Source organism: Strix uralensis, chromosome 9 (assembly GCF_047716275.1).
Source record: "Strix uralensis isolate ZFMK-TIS-50842 chromosome 9, bStrUra1, whole genome shotgun sequence".
In the NCBI taxonomy this organism is placed as follows: Eukaryota; Metazoa; Chordata; class Aves; order Strigiformes; family Strigidae; genus Strix; species Strix uralensis.
In genome coordinates this window covers 28188521-28209325 of record NC_133980.1, presented here as the reverse complement: position 1 = coordinate 28209325, position 20805 = coordinate 28188521, and the positions used below count along the sequence as shown (strand labels likewise).

Below are 20805 nucleotides of genomic sequence, written 5' to 3'. Positions count from 1 at the left end.
CACCTCCATAATGCCCCCATGCCTCCTTACTCTCCATAGCTTGCTTTGTATAAAATCTCTGGACCATCAGCTGGTCCCTGTATGGAACATACCCGGTGTGGGGCAGTGGTGAATAACAGATCTTCTTCAGTTGTAGAAACCTGGGAAGCTAGGGGACTTCTGTGAGCTCTACATTGCTTGTACTTAACTATTCCAGACTCAACTTTTTTTTTTTTTTTATTACACCAAGGATGTCTGCAAATTTTTGTAGTAACTGCATGAACATTACAGTTACTATGCATTTTTGTACTTAACCTTCCCCTGAGCTCTCTGAATAGGCTCAAGGAGCCAGGGTTTCTTGAAGGTGGTCCCAAAAGGGGTCGATTCCTGTTAACCACTCTCTCGCCAGCAGCATGCTCTGTAAGGACTGGATCATCTGTGAGCAGATATGTTCAGTGGCACAGAGGGAAGGATCGTTCCACCACTGCCTTGCCCACTAATTCCTCTTAATTTCTTTGTGCTAACACAGGAGCTGACATTAAAGGATTTTCTTCTCCGAAGAGACGTGGTATTGCCTTGGGCCCCATCGTCTCTCTCATAGAAAGGAGCGAGAAACCTGTGGTGGCTGCCATTGAAGGCGTTGCCTTGGGAGGAGGCCTGGAGGTGGCACTTGGCTGTCACTATCGGATTGCACATGTGAAGGTAACACACGCTGCGAGCTAGAGAGGCTGGTGAAGGCATCAGGAGCCATGTATATATGGCCATGGGCAGGGCAGGCGACTGCTCCTGAAGCGCGGTGGAACAGCACGCCTTTCCTGGGATCATCTGCCCAGAGGAGGGGGGCTTTATAGCTACAGGAGACAAGTCTGTGTGCACAGTCTTCACCTACAACACCACCTTTGACATGCTTTCATAAGTCTTACTAAATAACTAATTTCAAGTCATTTCTAAATATAAAATTGATTTGTAACTAGTAGAATAAGATGTCTGCATAGAAACTTCAGTAACCGAGTGTTAATTTGCTCTAGGTCTCAGCAGTCATTATCTATATTATGATGTAGATGGCTGTATCTTACTGGCTCATGCAGCGTGACTTTCTCTTACTTATGTTTTTTTTTTTTTCCCCAGCCCTGTGAATTTTGCATTTCTTTCTGCTGGTGGCCTAGTTTCAATAGGTAGTTGAAACTCAGCTAGCATGGAGCTTTTATGGTTTGATTCCCCATGAGCTCTGGGTCCTCGGGGAGCACTCTGACCAAAAGACAGCTTCAAGAGTCTTTTAAGGAGTCATCCATATTTTTTTCTTGAATCCCCTCCTTCAAAATTCAGGAATGCTCAACTACCTTTTAGCAGTACCTGCTCTCCTTATCTTCACTGATAGGGCCATCCTCTCACTTTTGCAGTGTGAATCACTGTTTCTCCATGACAGTGTGGGTTGCTGTAACAGCATAAAGAGGTATTCTGCATCTCCCTATATGCCACTTAAGGTGGGTGCCATAAGTAGCGGTCTTAAAGTGACTCCAAATCTCTCAAGAGCTCAATGGGAAATGTGCAAACTATTTTTTTAAATGAGGCAATAAAATCTGGATAGATTTTTAAGAGAAGACAAGACCCCCCCTTCCTGCTGCCCCTGGCTTCTCTGCTATAACCCTACTAAGTGTCAAGTGCACCAAGAGCCATATGAAGGAAACATTTGAAGAAAGATTAGGGAAGAGTTCTGTACCAGTTTTCCTTTACTATACTTCCAAGAATTAGAATGAGTAGGTTAACAGTTAAGTCAGAGCACCCTCCAGCATTTGGTAACAACTGCTTGAAAGCATTAGTTTACACATGTCAAGCTGGGGTATGCTGTTGGCCCCACAGCTCTCCTCCAGTGCTGTGCTAGCACCCATACATCCACCGAAAAGTGATTTTTTTCCTGCACGTTTGTACACAAGTTCTTGAAATAGTTGAGTGGGCTTTTGTCTTAAATGTCTTATGTAACAAAAAGCAAGGATGAAGTTTCTATGTAGAAGTTCTGAGGCTTCCTAGAGGAGCAATGTGTGAATCAGGTCTGCTTGTCTTTCCTCTATTCTGGTCGGTTTGTAATTAACATTCTTTCTAATCAGATTTGTTGTTGAATTTGACTTAATTTTAGGCACAGATGGGTTTACCAGAGGTCACCATTGGGCTACTTCCAGGTGCTGAAGGCACTCAACGACTACCCAGACTGGTTGGGGTACCAGCTGCTCTGGATATGATCACTACAGGTAAAGTACTGTGCCTTGGCCTTGCTCTGTGTATAAGAATATGTCATTGAGTCATACCACCAGCTTGGCCTAAAACCCATGAATTTCTTTTACCTATGTAGCTGCTTGGGTTGAAATTCAGCTTGCTTTCACTAATAATGGACTAGAAAGGGACATACGTGCTTCTGAAGCATGTAGTTAGTAATGCACGTGCTTCTGAGGCATGTAGTTAGTAATGCATTTTATGGTAATAAGCATGTCTCGTATTTGAAGCCAGCTACACACAAGTGATTTGATCAGATGGAGAAGAATGAAATTGCCCATCATGCCCCACTATAGTCACCTTATTTCTCTTTTTATTACAGGAAGACACATTCCAGCAATTGAAGCACTGAAGCTGGGCTTGGTCGATGAAGTTGTGGAAGAAAACACAGTTGAGGCAGCAATTCGCCTGGCAAACAAAGTGATTGGTGAGGAAAGAATTGTAGCAATGCCAAGAAAGAACTGGTGATGTTTCAAGGCTGGAGAGAGCCAGAACAAAGCCCACTAGTTTGCGCAAATTTATATGCTCCATTCATTGAGTTTTGGCATCCATATAAGACAGAAATAATTGCAGAATTTGTTTTCTGTTGTCTGAAGTGAAAAATTCAGATGCTGGAGAGATGCAGAAATTCAAGTGAGGATTTGGAGAATAGATACATATCAAGTCCTCCTGCTTCATATTTGTATATCCAAACTCACATGTTCCTCTGGGCTGCTGCACTCCAGTGATTTTGGGGTATATGTTCACTTTCCATATATAGTTTTGGATCACAGCTGGTATTGCATGTATTCTGGTTGCACCATCAATAACAGCTGATCAGAAATAACTTTCTCCCTCTAGTGAAGGGGCTGGTAAACCCTCAGCCCAACTTAATGATCTGTAAATGATACAAGTCTGTAAGTGACTCTGTCCCTAATCCTTTAGCTGCTATGTGAGAAAATAGCCTGTGGAGATGGGAGGGATGTAGAGATATTTTTTTCCCTACCCTAGGAATAACAAAATCAAATTCACTGGAGTTAACACAGAAAGAGGAACATTCCTTGTGCAGAATGAGGAGCACCACCTGGAGAGAAAACAGGATATTTTTCCACTACTAACCTCCTTGTACCCTTGGAAACAGACCATTGACTTCCATCAGGATTTCATCTGCATCACAACGAGATGCATGCAAGGAAGCAAAAAACCCTTTCTGCTTTGATCACATGGCCTTCATAGGCAATGCTTTTCCAAGCTGGCATGCTGCTCTTGCTCTTGCTCCTGCAGTTCTCTTCACTATCAACAAGGCCCTTTTTTCTCTGTAGGAGCACTTCACCTGTGCTAGAAGTTGAAGCAGCCTAAGCTTTGTCCTAGATGACAGTGCACCATATTTTTAAGGTAGTTCAGTGAATGGGCTATTCTTAAAGATCAGTGTCTTGTATACTTCTATCCAACTTGAGAGGTGCAGAAGAGTATTCTTCGGTTAGGTTTTCTGTAAGAGACGCCCTTCCTTCTCACTGTGTTCTTCCTATGGTATTTTGGGGCTTCATTTTTAGTGCAGAATTGTTGACATAAGCAGTCCTCTTTTCTTTGCCTATATGTAATCAGACTATTTAAATACAATTCTTTAGAAGGAGATGGGTGATGTACTTCACTATTGCTTCTAAGAAAAACAAAGATACTTCCATTCACTGGTTTTGTCTGTTTTGAATGAGAACTCTTGTTTCTCCATCTGTTGGGAGAGCAGTGAAATATTACTACTCCTCTAGGCAAATTAACCCAACAAACAGTGTTCCCTTTGATGTACCCTCTGGGTTTCTGAATGATGCCCTGCATAAGATCTATGCCAGTACTGATGGCAGCAGCAGTGTATCATGGAATGAGTAATAGATACATTGCTAGAACTGGCAAACCAGCAAGCGTTTTGGATTTCAATAAATGCTATGTGAAATTGGGTGAAATTTAGATATTTGTACGCTTATTTCTTCTGTGACAGACATTGTGCAGTAGTTGACAGTTGTGAAAGTGAGCTTGATCTTAGAGGAGAACCTCAAAAATGAATCATTGATCCCACTATTCTCAGTGTACTTGCTTTCAGGAATTTATGTCCACTATCACTACTGGCAAATTCCTCTTCTGTAACTTCATCTTCACTGAAAATTGTCACTACCAAGAAAATTTTTTTTGAGAATTATATAAGCATACAAGGATCCTGGCTGGATGTTCAGCATGTAACCTGTCCCAGTCTTACTCATTATTAGTGGTAGATTTTCTGTCTGTTTATTTCTGGTTTGAGTTACCCCGGTAAAAATGAGTAATGTGATTGAAGGTGTTTCATATCACACTATGTACCAACTTCAACAGGACTTTAAAAATGCTTTCAGACTCTTTCCAACAGCTTTACTGGTATTTACAGCATGTGCTTTAACAGTGAAAACATTGGCAAGTCAGCTAATCTTTATCTCTTTCCTGCTTGGAAAATTTTTCATTAGACCTTGCAGAAGACCATGAAAAGTTTTGATGGACCATTTAGCCTCAGGTTACCTGATAATTTGAAAGAATGGTGTACCCAGAGTCCCTATGTTCCTTTTGAGTCATTCCTGTCTTTGGCCTTTGCCTCAAGTTAATGTAGTTCTGCCATACAAAAACAAACCAGTGTTTTTATTTCTCTACATCAAGCACTAACTCAGGGCTGCAGAAGAGATGACAGTCTTGCATAGCTGGTCTAGTTTTTGTTCACATTGAGTTCTGTTTTCAGTGAACATTTTTCAGATAATCTTAATAAAACCAGAGATAGAGTTGCACAAAAAAATGCCATCACAGAAGTCCACTGTCTTTGTTTCTGAGGAGATTTTTTTTTTTTTTAAACATGAGGCTAACAACTGCTGGCTTCTTACAGAACAGTTTGGTTAAATAATTAGTTTTGTCACTGACGGAATTTCTATTCTTGGGAAGGATGCACTGCAAGATAAGTCTCAAAGAATCAATTCAGAAATTATTTTTTTATAAAGTTTTCTCAGTGCTGGAGCTGCAGTATCTCATGGCAAGGGATTGGTCTCAAATGACTGGCCTTACTGAAGCAAGGGTCCTCGATTATTGTTTTCATATGCAGTTGACAGAGCTACCTTTATGGTATGTTGGGAAAGCGTCTCCATCCATCCATTTTTATGTTCCTAATGAGGAACACCTTCAAAAGGAGTTCTGAAACAGTTCTGAATAAGTGGTTGTAGGAATACATGGAGGCAATTATTGATTCTAAGTTAAATTTTTCATTGAAAAACAGTAATTATATATTGCAGATAGGAAGCGAGCATATGTTTCTGACCTTCAAGCAAACGGACTTCTTCAGGCAAAAGAAAATATCTTCACTTTTGAAGGCATTTTTTAGAAGGAATAGACAGGAGCTAAATCGTTGAAAACGTAGAGAATGTTCTTTCATTAAATGTGCTCGATAACCACTGCGCTAATTGAAAGCTGCATTACATCATTTGTCCACCTGATGGCATCACAAAATTGAAAAATTGCTGTAGTTGCTTGTGGCAGGCAGTAGCTTGCAGCTTGTACTGCCCACCTCTTGCTGGCCTGCTGTAGTCTTCCTCAGCTGGAGGAGAAAATGGCTGCTGATCCTCTGCACAGCAGGCCTCTTTGAGGCTCTCCTTTCATATATAATCATGGCTTGCTTTTTGACCACATCTGCTGATTGACCTTTATCATCTTCTCAGAGCACAAAAGTATCAGTGGCTTGCACCAAAGAGCCAAGGAAAATCCATTCAATTTAGACTAGCTCAGGCCCCACAGGTATTAAACTCTGGGTGGAAAGATGGTTATGAGCTTCTGACTGTAAGCCACTAGGAGTAACTTGAGGAAGTACGTGTTTCTTCTGAGTCTCATAAAACCCAAAGGAATAACAGATACTGCTGTTAGGTAATTTCATGCTTCACATGAAGACTGTTGGAGAAAGGCTTTCAGTTACACTTGCAAGGGCATCACCTCTGGGAAGATGTGCAATATAAAGACATTTTAATCTCTCTCCAGGTCTCATGATTCTGGCTGCCACCTTCTTTAGGCAGAAGATCTAGCGCCTTTGACACAACCAGAGTTTGTGAAAGGTCTGACATAACCTGGACTTGTCCCTGGCAGGCCTGAGACTGCTTCAAGAGGAGCAGGGGTCCAGTTTCAGCTTTGTTTCTCAGAAATTCACAAGTAGTTCCCTGCACCAGGAAAACCATTAGGCTAGCCCTGCCTCTTGCATTTGGTACTGCGTGCTTACAGGTTATACACGCTATACAAAAAAGGTGTGGACAGGCTGGAGAGGGCCCAGAGAAGGGCCACAAAGATGATCAAAGGCCTGGGCAGCCTGCCATGTGGGAGAATTGAGTTTGTTCAGCCTTGAGAAGAGAAGGCTTAGGGGAGACCTTATCACCACATTCCACTTCAAAGGGTGGCTACAAAGAAGATGGAGACTCTGTTTTTACAAGGAGTCACGTGGATAAGACAAGGAGTAATGGGTGCAAGTTACTCCTGGGGAGATTCCGATTGGACGCAAGAAGAAAATTTTTCACAATGAGAGCAATCAGCCACTGGAATAATCTCCCCAGGGAAGCGGTGGATTCCCCAGCACTGGGCACTTTTAAGATTCAGCTGCACAGAGTGCTGGGCTATCTTGCTATACTGTGCTTTTGCCAGAAAGGTTGGACCAGATGATCCTCAAGGCCACTTCCAACCTGGTATTCTGTGATTCTATGTTGCTTTTGCTGATAGAAGTTTTATAGACTTGATCTGTCCTTTGTGCCACCCAGACTAGAAACCCTAGTAAAACAATGCTAGCTCCTGTGTATGGATGACACTTTTCCCTGCCACACTGATGTCTGATACTGTTCATTGTGTTCCTGCTGCTTTGATTTCAGAAATCGAGCTGCAGGTGCCCCACACTGATCTCTTCTTCCCAGGTTTGGATTCAGATCATTTTTTCCTGCTCATAAATATGCCCTTGATTCTTATTAGCATTGCAGAAGCAAAGACACTGCATGGAAATGCTGTAGAAATACTTAGCAAAACCTATTTAGCTTACAGCTAAATAAGAGTTTTATTACAGGACACTGAGGAGAGTCATTTTTCTTTTTTTACTCTGAGGAACTGTCTCACATCCCCCAGCAGTATTTGTGCTTACAAGTACTGTTTGCTATCTGAAGACCAAGCTTAAAGGCTCCCAGTAATATTTCTTTTTTACCAGTCCTTTCCCCATCAGAGATGTCATATGAATCCCTTGATCTGCCCAGTCTTAAGTGGCCTTCCAGCCATCAGGTCTGCTTTCTGGCACAAATCTGAGGTTTCCTCTTGTGATGAAATGAAACGCACTATTTAAATCCTAAATAAAGGACTGTGGGTAAAAAGCATTTTTGGGTTAAAAACATACATTTAGGGGAGAAACAAAGGAGTCAAAAATAAAGGAACATTATCCTGACTAAATCCTGTGATACTGACAGATGCAAACTATATTCACTGTCAATGTGAAAACATTATTTTTATGAACTCTGATTACGAGGGAAGCTACTTACACAGTGAACATTCATCTTTTTGTGTTCTCTAAAAGGCTTAATTAAAAAGCCTGAGCTCTGAAGACCATTATTTCAGGAAATCAGTATCTTAAATCATCCTGGAAACTGATCTTTCTGTTTCTCCTAAACATTGCTTGGTCTTGAAAGAAGATCTACAATCAGGACATGTTCTTTGGGCAACTGTGATTGCAGTGCTACCGTTATTCCTGCTCTTCAGCATCCTGTGTAGGATTTCCTGCTCCTGAGTCTTCTGCTGATGCACTGCCACTTTCCTAACTCAGACAACAGGAAGAAAAAGGAGAGCTGGATGCCATATGCCACCTTTGAAGGAAGTGTGCTCCTGTGGCAGAGCTCATGTAAGAGAAGCTAGGGCAGTGAGATACCAGAGAGCTTCTCAGCATAAGGTTTTCATTAGAGGGGGCCCACCCACCATCATGCTTTGGTGGCCGTCCTGGGTGCTTCTGGGAACAGCACTGCAGCAGTCACTACAGTAACTTGGCTACACAGTTAATAATCTGGATGTGGCTATGATGACAAAAGGGTCTTTCTGAAAATGTTGGAATATTAAGGGGATACACCCTGAATTTCTGATCTTGTTCCTCCACGATCTTTACTGAGGCAAACTGCCATTCAGAGCATAGGAACAGCCTGAGTATGGACAGATCAGAGACCTCCTAGCAGACACCAAGGTTTGTACTTCTGAAGAGGACAGAGAGGATTTTGGCATCTGAAATGTAACTAACTTCTCTCAATTAAAATCCTTTCTAGGTATCACCATAGCAACCTCTGTCTGTAATGAGCCTCATGTATTTGTGTGGCTGCTTGATTCACCCCTTGCTGACACAGAAGCATGAACTCTCCCTTGTTATTCATTTGCTCCCCAACTTATGCTGTGTGAGCTCCTGGTTAGTCTCAAAGTGAATAGAGGGACTCCTGCTGTCAGGGAAGATTGGAAGTCAGGGTATATTTCCCAGTCTGTCTTATAAATGCCTGGGTCAGGACCCTGGTTGAAATGCATCTGGCTAGCAAAGTTGATTGGGCACTGAGTACTAAACAATACTGGAGGACAACTTTAGTACTGAAGCTTATAGAAGCAGCCATATGAATGTGGCAGCTGGAATGGGGAGTAAGAAAACTGGAGAAATCAAGGAGCTCTGTGTAGCTGAGAAAAGGAGGGAGAGAATTACTACCTTGAAATTGAAACCTTGCTTTTTTAAAGTCTGAGAAGGGACTTGGAAAATTGCAATTGTCAGAGCAAAAAAAGAAAGCTAAAGAGAAATGTCAAACACTTTAGTTCTAGACCAAGATCACTGTGCCATGCAAGTCCTAACACAGTGAGCTTATGAGGAAAAGACGTAGACTGTGTTCCCAGTCTGTGTAGAAAGGGGTGAAGATCTGTAGTCTTCCAGATGTGGATGCTTTGTTCTGTAACTCCATTTTTCTACCTCCAGGCCAGCCGTTGGGACCCCGCAGGCTCAGCCTGAAGCCAGTTCCAAAACTGCCCGACATGGAAGCATTCCTCAGCGAGGCTCTTGTAAAGGTGAAGAAACAGGCCCACGGGTGCCTGGCTCCAGAGCTGTGCTTCCAGGCAGTCAAAGCCGCCACAGAGCAGCCTTTTGCAGATGGAGTCCGGAGGGAGCGAGAGCTGTTTAATGTCCTGCTGACTTCAGGCCAGGCCCAAGCACTGCAGTATGCTTTCTTTGCAGAGAGAGCAGTGCAGAAGTGGACAACACCCAGTGGAGCTTCATGGAAGAGTGCTTCCCCTCAGCCCATCCACAAAGCAGCTGTGATAGGTAAGGGAACAAAAAAAGCTGTTGTGGTTGCTGACTGTGCAGCTAACAGCAGAGCTGAAGGGGAGTGGGATGAGTGTAATCAGGCTTTACTCATGGTACAAGGCTGAAGTGGGGTTCCCTAGCAGTCACTCACCAAAATCACTGGTATCCATCACAGGCAAAGATACTCCACACCCATAGGTCACATGCAAGGAGGGGAGTTGTCACTGCATTGGTAAGCTCAGAAATTCAGATGGCAGGTGTGCTGGTTTTGGCTGGGATAGTTAATTTTATTCATAGCAGCTAGTCTGAGGCTATGTTTTGGATTTGTGCTGAAGACAGTGTTGAATATTCAGGGATGTTTTCCTTATTGCTGAGCAGTGCTTACACAGAGCCAAGGCTTTTCTGCTCCTCACCCCACCCCACCAGCAAGCAGGCTGAGGATGCACAAGGAGCTGGGAGGGGGCACAGGCAGGACAGCTGACCCCAACTGACCCCAGGGATATCCCAGACCCTATGGCATCACGCTCAGCATAGAAAGCTGGGGAAGAGGAAGGAAGGGGGGGGGACATCGGAGCGATGGTGTTTGTCTTCCCATGTCACTGTTACACATGATGGATCCTGCTGTCCTGGAGATGGCTGAGCCCCTGCCTGCCCATGGGAAGCGGGGAATAAATTCCTTATTTTGCTTTGCTTGCGTGCATGGCTTTTGCTTTACCTATTAAACTGTCTTTATCTCAACCCAATTCTACCTTTCCGATTCTCTCCCCCATCCCACTGAAGGGGGAGCAAGCACATGGCTGTGTGGGGCTTAGTTGCCAGCTGGAGTTAAAGTACAGCAGCAAGTCACATGCCAGTAGATTGTTACCTGATGCCACCTCTTTCTTTGGAAGAATAACTTCCCCTCACTTCAGAGACAGCTTCATCTGTGGACCATAAGGAGTCTGTTCCCTTTTAAATACTGCTGTGTCGAGTCCTAGCTTTGTTCCATGTTATAAGCAGGTTTGCATTAAATTCTCCTCCTCCTGGTCTAGTTCTGTACTGCAAGTGCATGTGCACAGAGTCACTCAGGGATATATTAATACAAAAATGTTTTGACAGCTGTATTTTAAGAAGATTTCATCTCACTGGGATCCACTCCTGCCATTTTGTAGCCCAGCAAGATAATGCCTTCATTAATTTTTTATAAGAGCAATTTAAATAAAACATTTGATGCACTGCTGAGATTTAAAAAAAATATCTTTCAGCTCTGCCTGTTGATAGTAGCACTCAAAAAATGGTTAGACAAGTAATGGAGCACTTGGAAAACATCCATTCAGTTTCAGAGGAAGCTCACCAAATCAACACTGCTCCTTCCTAAGTACTTCTCAGGCCTCTTGTACTCTGCAATATGAGCTCTCTGAAAGCTCATTTCAGGCCATAGAAACACTTTTTTTTTTTTTGGAAGTTCCCTCCTTTTCATTAGCTACCATGCCATATTTTTTAATGAAAATGGTTTTTAAACATTGATCCACAAACCTTGTGAGGAGGATCCATGGCTGTTACAGCATTCAGGTAAAGAGGCATGAATTACTGCCAAGATTATCATGCGACTTAAAGACCACAGTACTTTGAACACATGTAACCCCAGACAGGTCAGTGCTGCAACGCAGGCTTTGGCAGGAAGAGATTGTGTTGAAGTCTTGTAGAAATGATCAGGTGTCTAGAATGGGCATTCTTTGCTATATACTGATAAATCATGCCAGAATAATATATTTGCAAAGTCCCAATCTCAATGACAGTTTAGCCAGAAGGGCTGTTTAGATCTGATCTGCTTATTTTGGCACTGTAACTGAGCTAGAGGGAATTCTAAGGACAAATGCAATCTCCATTTCAAAGTTTCTAGATGAAGTGTAATCTGTATCTTATTTCCAGACTGAACTGGCTGGGCTGTATCTCCCATCTATTGGATTAAGTATTTGTATCTCATCTCCAGACAGCTTTCTGAATTCTTGTCTGAAATTGCCCCAGCCTCTACCCCCAGGTTTGAGTGTTTTTGTAGCTGGTTACAGACAATACTAAAGTTAATCCATACTTTTTGCAGAATAAATAAAGTGCTTTGATACTTTTACTGCAGAGCACAATCTTCCACATTCTGGTCATTTTCATGACTCTGAACTTCCCCTAATTTTTCAACACTCCATAAAGCACGCATAGCCAAAGTGGGAACAGTATTCCAGGAGCAATTACACTAAAACCAGGCACCAAGATGTTTCTTCCTTGCTCCTACTTAGTATGCTCAAGGTAACAGCCAACTTTCATATTAGCCATGTTCAACACATCCTGTTAATTATCTACTGGCAAGGAGCAGCTGTGCCCCAGGGATAGGGAGCCAAAGGCAGTAACACATCCCAGGGGGACAGAACCACAGAATTTTTGAGGCTGGAAGGGACCTCTGAATGTCCTCTTGTCCAATCCCTCTGCTCAAACAGGGCCACCTAGAGCCAGTTGTCCAGAACCATGTCCAGACAGCTTTTGAATATCTCCAAGGATGAAGACTCTACAACCTCTCTGTGCAACCTGTGCCAGCGCTCAGTCACCCCCACAGTAAAAAAAAGTGTTTTCTTATGTTCAGATGGAACCTCACATGTTTCAGTTTATGTCCATTGCCTCTGGTCCTGTCACCAGGGACCACAGAAAAGAGTCTGGCTCCATCTTCTTTATACCTTCCCCTCAGGTATTTATTTTTTCTGAACTTCATGGAGTTCTTATCAACCCATTTCTCCCTCTGGATGGCAGTACAACCCACTGCTATATCAATTATTTACAGTACCTGAGCAAGGCAAGCAGGGCAGACACAGAGGTCATAGCCAGGATCTACTAGAAGTATGGATGGTCAAGCAAAGTTCACGTGATGATGCAGGTTTGAGGTAAAGTTGGGGAGCCAGTCTGAGATCAGCAGTGTTCATAGCCTGGCACAGCCACAGTAAGACACCAGAACTCCTCCAGTATAGCTTAGGAAGAGCTGAAGGCCCAGGTCTGAGCTTAAATGGGGCTCTGAGGCCTATGGGCAGTGTGTGTGGGTGGAGGCTCCAGGTGTAGCTGGTCACGGTCATTAAAGCTTATCAGTCCACTCAGGGCCTTGACACTTACTAAGACTTCTGATGCCTTTTCTGAATCACTGCTTCTATCAACACAGCCCCCATAGCCCACGGTTATAGCTTGCTTTGTTTATGCTAGTTCTTCATGTTATACTTCATTTGATAAGTGACATCTCCTATTTTGGAGGTTATTGATCACCTTTGAACTCTGTATCCCACACCACATTAAGTGTCACTGCTTTCCACCACTTCTTTCTGCCACCCCACTGTGCTTTTTCTCCTCCTTGTGGAAGGTTTTCCTCCTATTTTCCCTTTTAATATCAGTGAAATTGCAAGTCCGTTAGAGACAGGCATAGAACATGCCAGCACAATTGTATTTTTTCTTTCAGGCTGCTGTAACAAAAAGTCATTCTCCAGCCAGTACCATGCTGTACAGTATCTCATAATTTCACATTCCTGATCTTAAGTACATTCTTGCAGCACCAGAAATCAAATTCTTAGGGATGATTTTTGAGGGACCAACACCTTTTAAAATGGTGCTGCTCATCCATGTAAGTATTGAGTCTGCCTAGGTGATCCAGGTCTCTCTATTTTCACTGCAGAGAGGAGGGCGGTCAGAGCAAGATGTTGCACCCATTTTGGATAGTCAGAAATCACGCAGACCCCATTTTCCAGTAGGCAGTGCTGTGCTGTTTCACACACTAAAACCATGTTGCATTATGCTGGTGCTTCCATGCTGCACAATGGGAAGCAGCGGAGAAGATCACGTTGACTTTCTTCTCCTTCAGTACCTTTTCCATAGGCATCAAGGACCTTTACGGTATGGAAGCAGTGCCATGAATGCTAGGGAAGCTTTGCTTTGTGGCTCCCCTGTCTGTCCAATATTAGCAGGAACTTGTTGGAGGGAGCTGGCACATCGCTTGCTGACCATGTCTTAATGTAGATTCAACATCAAGGATGTCCTATCATTTTTGTAGGCATGCTTGATAGCATTGCTGATGAACTGGCAACCATTCCTGTGGCAGTGCTGGCTTCCCATCAGCTGCCTTTGTCTGCAGTTTGCTCACTGAAAGGCTGATAAGCAGGTAACACCCAGCTATGCAGGATCCCTCCTGCTCTTGGCCTAGCTGGCCTTGAGTGTCTTCAGCCACATGAAATGTCACCTATTGAATTTGCTTCTGCTTGTTCTGACCTATTGGCTCCCATCTCTTTCCACTTCTTTTGGTTCCATGTCATCCAGAAAAAGTTTTTCTCTTTGTTGTTTTTAACAGGGAAACTGGAACAGTCTTCACATATTTTTACCAATCTATAAGGTATTACTTCCATTGCCCGGCATTTTAAAGTCCAAATAGTTCAGAATATTTTCCACTGATCTGTATTTATCTAGTGTATGTGACTCTACATGAGTTGCTTTGTACATAATTCGAGTTCATTTCTTTTGAAATTTGTTTTTATAGTTCTTCAATTAATTTTGCATGATTTTTCATATTCTAAGTACCTTGTGACAGATCAATAATTAACAGTCATTATTCACTCAGCTTGCCCAGCAAATGGATTTGTCATATCCATATTTGGCCTGAAATTACATGGGTTCAAGTGTAGTTTTATTTATATGTCAAAGCTACATTTCACAACAAAAGACCAGAAGCAAGATGGCTAGACACTGGTTTTTTTCCTGAAGCAGATTTCAGCCTTCTTTTGAAAGATGTGCCTTGGGCATGAAAGATGGTAACACAGCTCTGAAAACTGTCCCCTGCAGTATAGGGGTTTTTTGTGGTTTGGGAGAATTGAGAGCACTATTGAGGAAGAGAATGGAACACACAGTAAAAATTCTGGAGTAGTTCCGAGCTGTGTTTTGGTCTGTGTGATCTGAGCTGAGCATGCAACATTTCCCTTTCTCTTTCATCTATAGCCTTCTACACATGTAAGGCCCAATGATTCCCTAGAATTTTTTTCTGCTCTAGTATATATTCTTTCCCAAGATCACTTGGCTTTATAAAATTGAAAAGGGGAGTCCTCAGAAATGCTTTTTTCCCTGCTAGATAGCCAAATCTCTCCTTAGTTTTATAGTCCAGTTTTAGAAAATATTTCCAGGGGAGTCATGCTGTGCAAGCTCTAATGTAACAAAACCCTTGGGGCTTTCATTACTCTCTCTGTCAGCTTCATTAAACATCATTTCATACAGGCCACTGAAGAGTTATGTAGTAAGTTGAGAGACAGCTTTTCTAGGTCAGAAACAAGCTTGGCAAGCTCATATCTTATCTATAAGCCTATTCCCATGGCTGAGAAAGTGCGGTACTATACGCACGTATGCCTGTCTGTCATGGGACAGCTAAAACCTACATGGGAGTATTCATACTACATGTGTGGACGAAAGCAAACGGGGGAATCAGCTAACACCACTGCATAAATTCCCTTGAACAGAAGGCTGGAAAACCCCTGCTCATGGAAGAGGTTTTGATTTAGGAAGAAGCAGCGTGTTCATATTGTGAGAGAACTGCCAAGATTTCAGTCATGAGACTGAAGCTGAGAGGAACAGGAGTTAATAAGGCCCAGGATGTGTGCGTTATTTCTTTAGTAGAGCTTGGAAATTCTAGGGAGAAACCCCAGGTCTCCACCCTGGAAAGGAAGAGACTTCAAGAGGGAGCCATGTTGAACTGCAAACACTTTAGCTCGATGTCTAAAGAGAGCCTTAAAGATGGGGCTGGGCTTGGTGGGTATGCATGAAGTGGTGAGTTACCCTCCTGCACTGTCCAAGAAGAAAGCAGTTCGTGCAGCTCACCACGAACAGGGAAAAAACTGTCTCTAACTGTATTTGCTACTACATCCAAGGCTCTGCGTACTGAGCACAGTGGAAGGAGCTATTTGTGTTGGGTTTTTTCAGTCAGCAAACCATGGGCACTGAAATACTAAGAACTGATTCATGTTATTCTGGTTTTATTTTCAAATTAGTTTTTAGTAGTACTTGATTATGAAGTAGCAAATGTAATTTCCTAGAAAGGAACTTTAGCATTTGCTTGGGAGTATAATGGTTTATAAGCAGGCTGCCAGATAGTGATGTCTGTAAAAACTATCTTCTTGTGGCTAAGCTGGAAGTGTTTTAAGTGTCTTGTGTGTACACAAGCTGAGAGTGGACAGAACTAAACCAAGGGTGTGTAGCTTGCAGAAAAAACATACTACCTTGTTTGACCTTGGTTGTTGGAATTTGTTTAAATGATGACACAATTTCAGCTCTTCTTTACAAAGCTGCTTTAGACAAATTTTTTAATCCCCTTGTTTCTGTTTATTTGTTTAGCTGACTTTCATTTGTAAACCCAGGATTAAAAAAATCATTTTTACAGAATTATAACAAACCTGTACTTTGGTTGTTTCTTTATTTAGGATATTAATAATCCTCCCATTCAGATGCTTCGCACTTCTAAAGCACATAAATTGTGCTGAACTTCTCTTACTAGTTTGCATTAACTTAGTCGGAAAAGCCTCCATCATGGGAGAGCAGGATAAATAGTGTGGGTTGTGCATCACAGGAAAGTGTAAGCATGTGGCTTCATTTAATGTAATAGAGGGCAGAGCTGGTAGAAGGGCTCAGAAGGAGGGAAGGGATCAAGCCAGTAATCTCTACACTAGTATTCCTGGTATGAGCTGGTAATAGTGCATTTATGGATCTTGGAAAAAAAAATACAGCTTGAATGGATGCTCAGTTACAGGAATTCTGGGCAAGCACTTTAACTGTGTGGTTGGACAAGGAAGACAATTGAAGACAATTCCTGTGTCTTCAGGAATCTTCAGAAGCTAGGAATGGCCTGTGTTGGAGAATGTGGAGAATTCCCAGTGGGCAGAGATGCCTTTTACAAAGTGCAAACGGCAAGCAAAAGGCTACTGATGTTCCAGAGTGATTAAAAAGGAGGCAGAAGATGTTGAAATCTGTATTAAGAATGCAGTGTTAGTTCCAGCCCGTTTGACCTGTCAATGAAAGACATACAAGACATTAGAATCAAAGTTTAGAGCATATCAGTGTCCGAGAGTCTTTACAGAAATAGCAGCTGAATTTTCTTTGCTTCAAAGATTACGCAATGGAGTGCAGAGGGAGAAGAGGAGGGAGACAAAGAGGAAGCTTGGGAGGAGGAGGAAGAAACCAGTTGTCTGAGCTTTGCTGGTGGGGTGTATTTGCTTACACTAATATTCTCTGAGTGCCCATAGAGGACCATCTCACACGAACAGAGGGGCACTGATATGCTCAGGGTGAAGCTTGCTTGTGAAACTGCTTGCTAGAAGTTGCCAACAGGGTTGAAGCTGAAACTCAGATCTCCTATTTTGGATCCCCAGGTTCTAACTCTTAAGTGATGCTGGTTTCCATAGGTATAAAACTTTGCAGGGAGAAGACGAATCACATGATCTGTGCATACTGGAGTGAATCCCGCTGGTATTTTGTAAGCTTGAGAGGACATAAACTTGCCTTTATGCTACTGCTTTTCAGACATTTAGGATCACTGAATGAGAGCATTCACCTTCCTTTTTCCCAGTCTTAAATTCTTTTTTTCTATCTGTCCGCCACTCATTTTTCATAGGCTTCCACTTTTTATCCTAGAGATACAGAGGGAATGCTACTGTCAAGTGATTAACTATAATATTTTCTATTCATAGTCTCTGATTCTGTCTCACTTTTATCCTTAGGGCTGGGAACAATGGGCCGAGGCATTGTGACTTCTCTGGTTAAGGCCAAGATACCTGTGGTAGCCCTGGAGCAAGATCTGGAGTATCTGAACACGGGAAGAAAAGCTGTGATGTTCCTTTTGGAACGTGAGGCTATGAAAATGGAGCAGGGTGCCCAAACCCTGGATTTCCATAACCCTGCACGTCTCCAGTTCACTGTGGACTTTGATGTGTTGCGTGATGTAGATCTAGTCATTGAGGCTGTGTTTGAGAACATGGCACTGAAGAAGGAAATATTCCACAAGCTATCGAAAATCTGCAAGCCAGGGGCCTTTCTGTGTACAAATACATCAGCCCTGAACATCAATGAAATAGCTTCTGCCACGAGCCGCCCACAGCAGGTCATTGGCACACACTTCTTCTCCCCTGCTCATGTGATGAGGCTACTAGAAATAATCTACGGCCATCACACATCCCCTACCACCATTGCCACCGCTATGCAGCTAGCCAAAGTCCTGAAAAAAGTTGGAGTGGTGGTAGGGAATTGTTTTGGGTTTGTTGGGAATCGAATGATGTTTCCGTACGCACAACAGGCAGTTTTCCTTTTAGAGGAAGGAAGCAGGCCAGAAGCAGTAGATCAGGTTATTGAAGATTTTGGGTTTAAGATAGGACCTTTCCGAATGTCTGATCTTGCTGGGCTGGATGTAGGCTGGAGGTCTCGAAAGGGTCAGGGTCTCACTGGGCCCTCACTACCTCCAGGAACACCTGCCCGCCAGCGGCATGGCCATCGCTACAGCCCACTGCCTGATCTTCTGTGTGAGAATGGCAGGTTTGGCCAGAAAACGGGAAAAGGCTGGTATCAGTACGAGAAGGCTGGGGGCAGGACAGCCAAGCCAGATCCATGGCTTCACAGCTTTCTGTCACAGTACAGAGACACCCATCGCATCAAGACCCGCTTTATAGACCAGGAGGAAATCCTGGAGCGGTGTTTGTTTTCCCTCATCAATGAAGGGTTTGACATCCTGGCTGAGGGCATAGCATCAGGCCCAGAACACCTGGATGTAATTTATATCAATGGCTATGGGTGGCCGAAGCACAGGGGCGGCCCCATGTTCTACGCTTCCACCGTTGGGCTCTCTCGCATTCTGGCTAAACTGCAGAAATACTCAGAGGCCCACCCTGATGTTCCCGGGCTACAGCCCAGTGCCTTTCTGAAAAAGCTGGTAGCTATGGGGAACCCACCCCTCAAAGAGTGGATGTCCTACCTCAGCCGGCCAAACAACAAGCTGTGATTTTTGTCAGTGCCTGTTATATACGTTCAGTGGAGGCTGATCTCATGAAACAGGTGCTGTAATTGCACCGTCTTCTCCAATCAAAACCAAAGTGCTACAGGCTCGTAAACAATGTCACTGACCTTCCTGGGCCTTTGCAGAGAATAACTTTGTCCGATGATTATCTCAAGCCCTGTCTTGCTGCAGATAACCACTGCCATCACCCACCCTTCCTTCTCAGCACCAGCCTCACCCACCTTCTCTGCACACTGCTGTGTAAAGGCCCGTCTCATTTTGCTCTGCCGTAGGTCATCACAGCTGTACATCTCTTCCAGTCTGTCTTGTGGAAGGGAGGGAGCAGCACCCCCAGCCCCCAAAGCGAATCATGGAGGGAGGTAAGAGAGAGGTGATCGCAGTTCACCCAAGACCAGCTGGATCTACCAGCTCCTGCCTTAAATCTGTTTCCCAGTTTGTTCCAGTCTCTCCTGCGCAGTCTCTCCCAGAAACAGCCAGCTGGAGCCTGCTCCCTTCCTGCTGCTGAGGGAGAGATGGCACAAGGGGTGCAGCCCCTGTCAGAGGTAAAGTCAAATGAGTTGGAGAGAGCAGGTTTGGGCAGAGAGCAAGGGACAGGGCTGGTACCGTCCCTCCTCCCTGCTGCAGAGATTCTAATAAATGACAGAAAAGCCACAGATACCTTGACCTGACTAACTCCCCTGTGGTGTTGGCTCACGACTGGCCTTCTGCATCCAGACTCCATCCTCCATTATCATTATCCCCACCTGGCTTTGTCCAAGCAGAAACATCTTCTGGCATCTCTTAAGTGTGGATATGTGTTGCCATCACTCCCTCTATCTTGCCTGACTACACCTACCAGGTCTTGGGGCTCAGCATGCTCTAATTGACCAGACTGAAACATGGTCTGGCACTTACCAGGTTTTCAAATGGGCAGAGGGTACGCTGAGAAGTGCATGGCTCAAGAGCTGTGCAGGCAGGAACGTTGCTGCAGGCAGGCAGGGAGGCAGCAGATCTTTAGCAGAGAGCAAAGTAGGGGGAGAGTGAGCCAAACTAGCTCCAGGCTTGATGCTTTGAGACCAAAGTCTCCCATTTCTCCTGTCTAGTGAATGTATCTTCCAGTCTGATGTGGTGATAGGTTGGTCTGGGTTCCCTTCTCAGGGACACTGAATGTCTAACTTCTGCTTTTTATTTTAATAAAACTGCTTTGATTATCTAATGACAGATTATATGGTATCATATGGAATAGTAGAAAAAAGAAAATGTGCTGCTTCTTTGCTTTTTCTCCATCGTTCTCTACATGGTAGAATTAGATAATTTTCCTGCTTGTGGGGGAGTTTGTGTCTGAAAAGGATGCATGCTTCTTTTTTCCTGAACATGTCTTATTTTGCCTTTTATCTACCTCTGGCCTTCAGTGGGTAAGAGTGTAAAACTGACGGCAGGAAACCCTCATAAGTCACAAGCCAACCCAAGTGCCTGGTTCCAGGGAGGATTTTTCTCCAGGACCAGAGAAAGAGCTAACTCTAGGCCCAGTAAAACAGCTGCTGTTTCCCCCAAATCACTTGTGTGCCACAGCTGAGAGCAAGCCAGTGTTTGCTCCAGAGTGAAGCGCTGCTTCCACGCGAGCAGACTCCACGTGACATGTTACACAACAGCACAGGCTGGTGCTGGCGGCTGTCATGTCATCTGGCAGGACAGCTCTGGACGCGATGCGCTGCCCGGGCTAACATCCCCTCTCCTGTGCCTCGTGCTGTGGTGTTCACCCATGCTGGAGATGAGCTGGGAAAGGGCGATTCCCCTGGCAGTGGGAGCAGGCTGCGAAGGAGAGGGCATGCCCTTCCTCTGTAGGAGAGATGCTGGTCTCAGGATATCTCCTGAGACCCACCGGCTTCTCCCCTGTGGCCAAAACGCCTCTCCTCACCTGCAGCTGTGCTGGTGCATTTGATGTGCCCATTCCCCATTTTGTCTCCCTTCACAGAAATTACTGTGAACAGAGGCTGTTCTTACTGGTAATGTATCTCCTGACAGAAGTTCATTTGTAAATGCATATCGACCAAAGCAGCACAGCATTGATCTGTCTGTTTTACGTCCCAGGCAGCCATCAGTGACATTGGTGCCGCTGAGAGGTTGCATTCGCAGCTCTGAGAGGGCAGGCGTGAGGCTCCGCGCCGCTGGCAGGAGTGCAGGAGAGTCCCTGCCTCTCCACTGCTCTGCTCCTGGCAGGGCGAGAGCACGC

The 20805-nt window shown here is 44.0% G+C and overlaps 1 protein-coding gene across 2 annotated transcripts in view; it reads left to right on the top strand.

The window, feature by feature from the left end:
* EHHADH (enoyl-CoA hydratase and 3-hydroxyacyl CoA dehydrogenase) overlaps positions 1–19788 on the top strand; it is a 28138-nt gene extending 8350 nt beyond the window's left edge. For both annotated transcript variants that reach the window (XM_074877952.1, XM_074877953.1), the window contains exons 3-7: positions 509–681; positions 2114–2225; positions 2570–2674; positions 9233–9574; positions 17308–19788. In XM_074877952.1, the coding sequence (XP_074734053.1) occupies positions 509–681; positions 2114–2225; positions 2570–2674; positions 9233–9574; positions 17308–18578 (2003 nt within the window). In that variant the 3' untranslated portion in view covers positions 18579–19788. The remainder of the gene's footprint in view (positions 1–508; positions 682–2113; positions 2226–2569; positions 2675–9232; positions 9575–17307) is intronic.
* The last annotated feature ends 1017 nt before the right edge of the window (positions 19789–20805 follow it).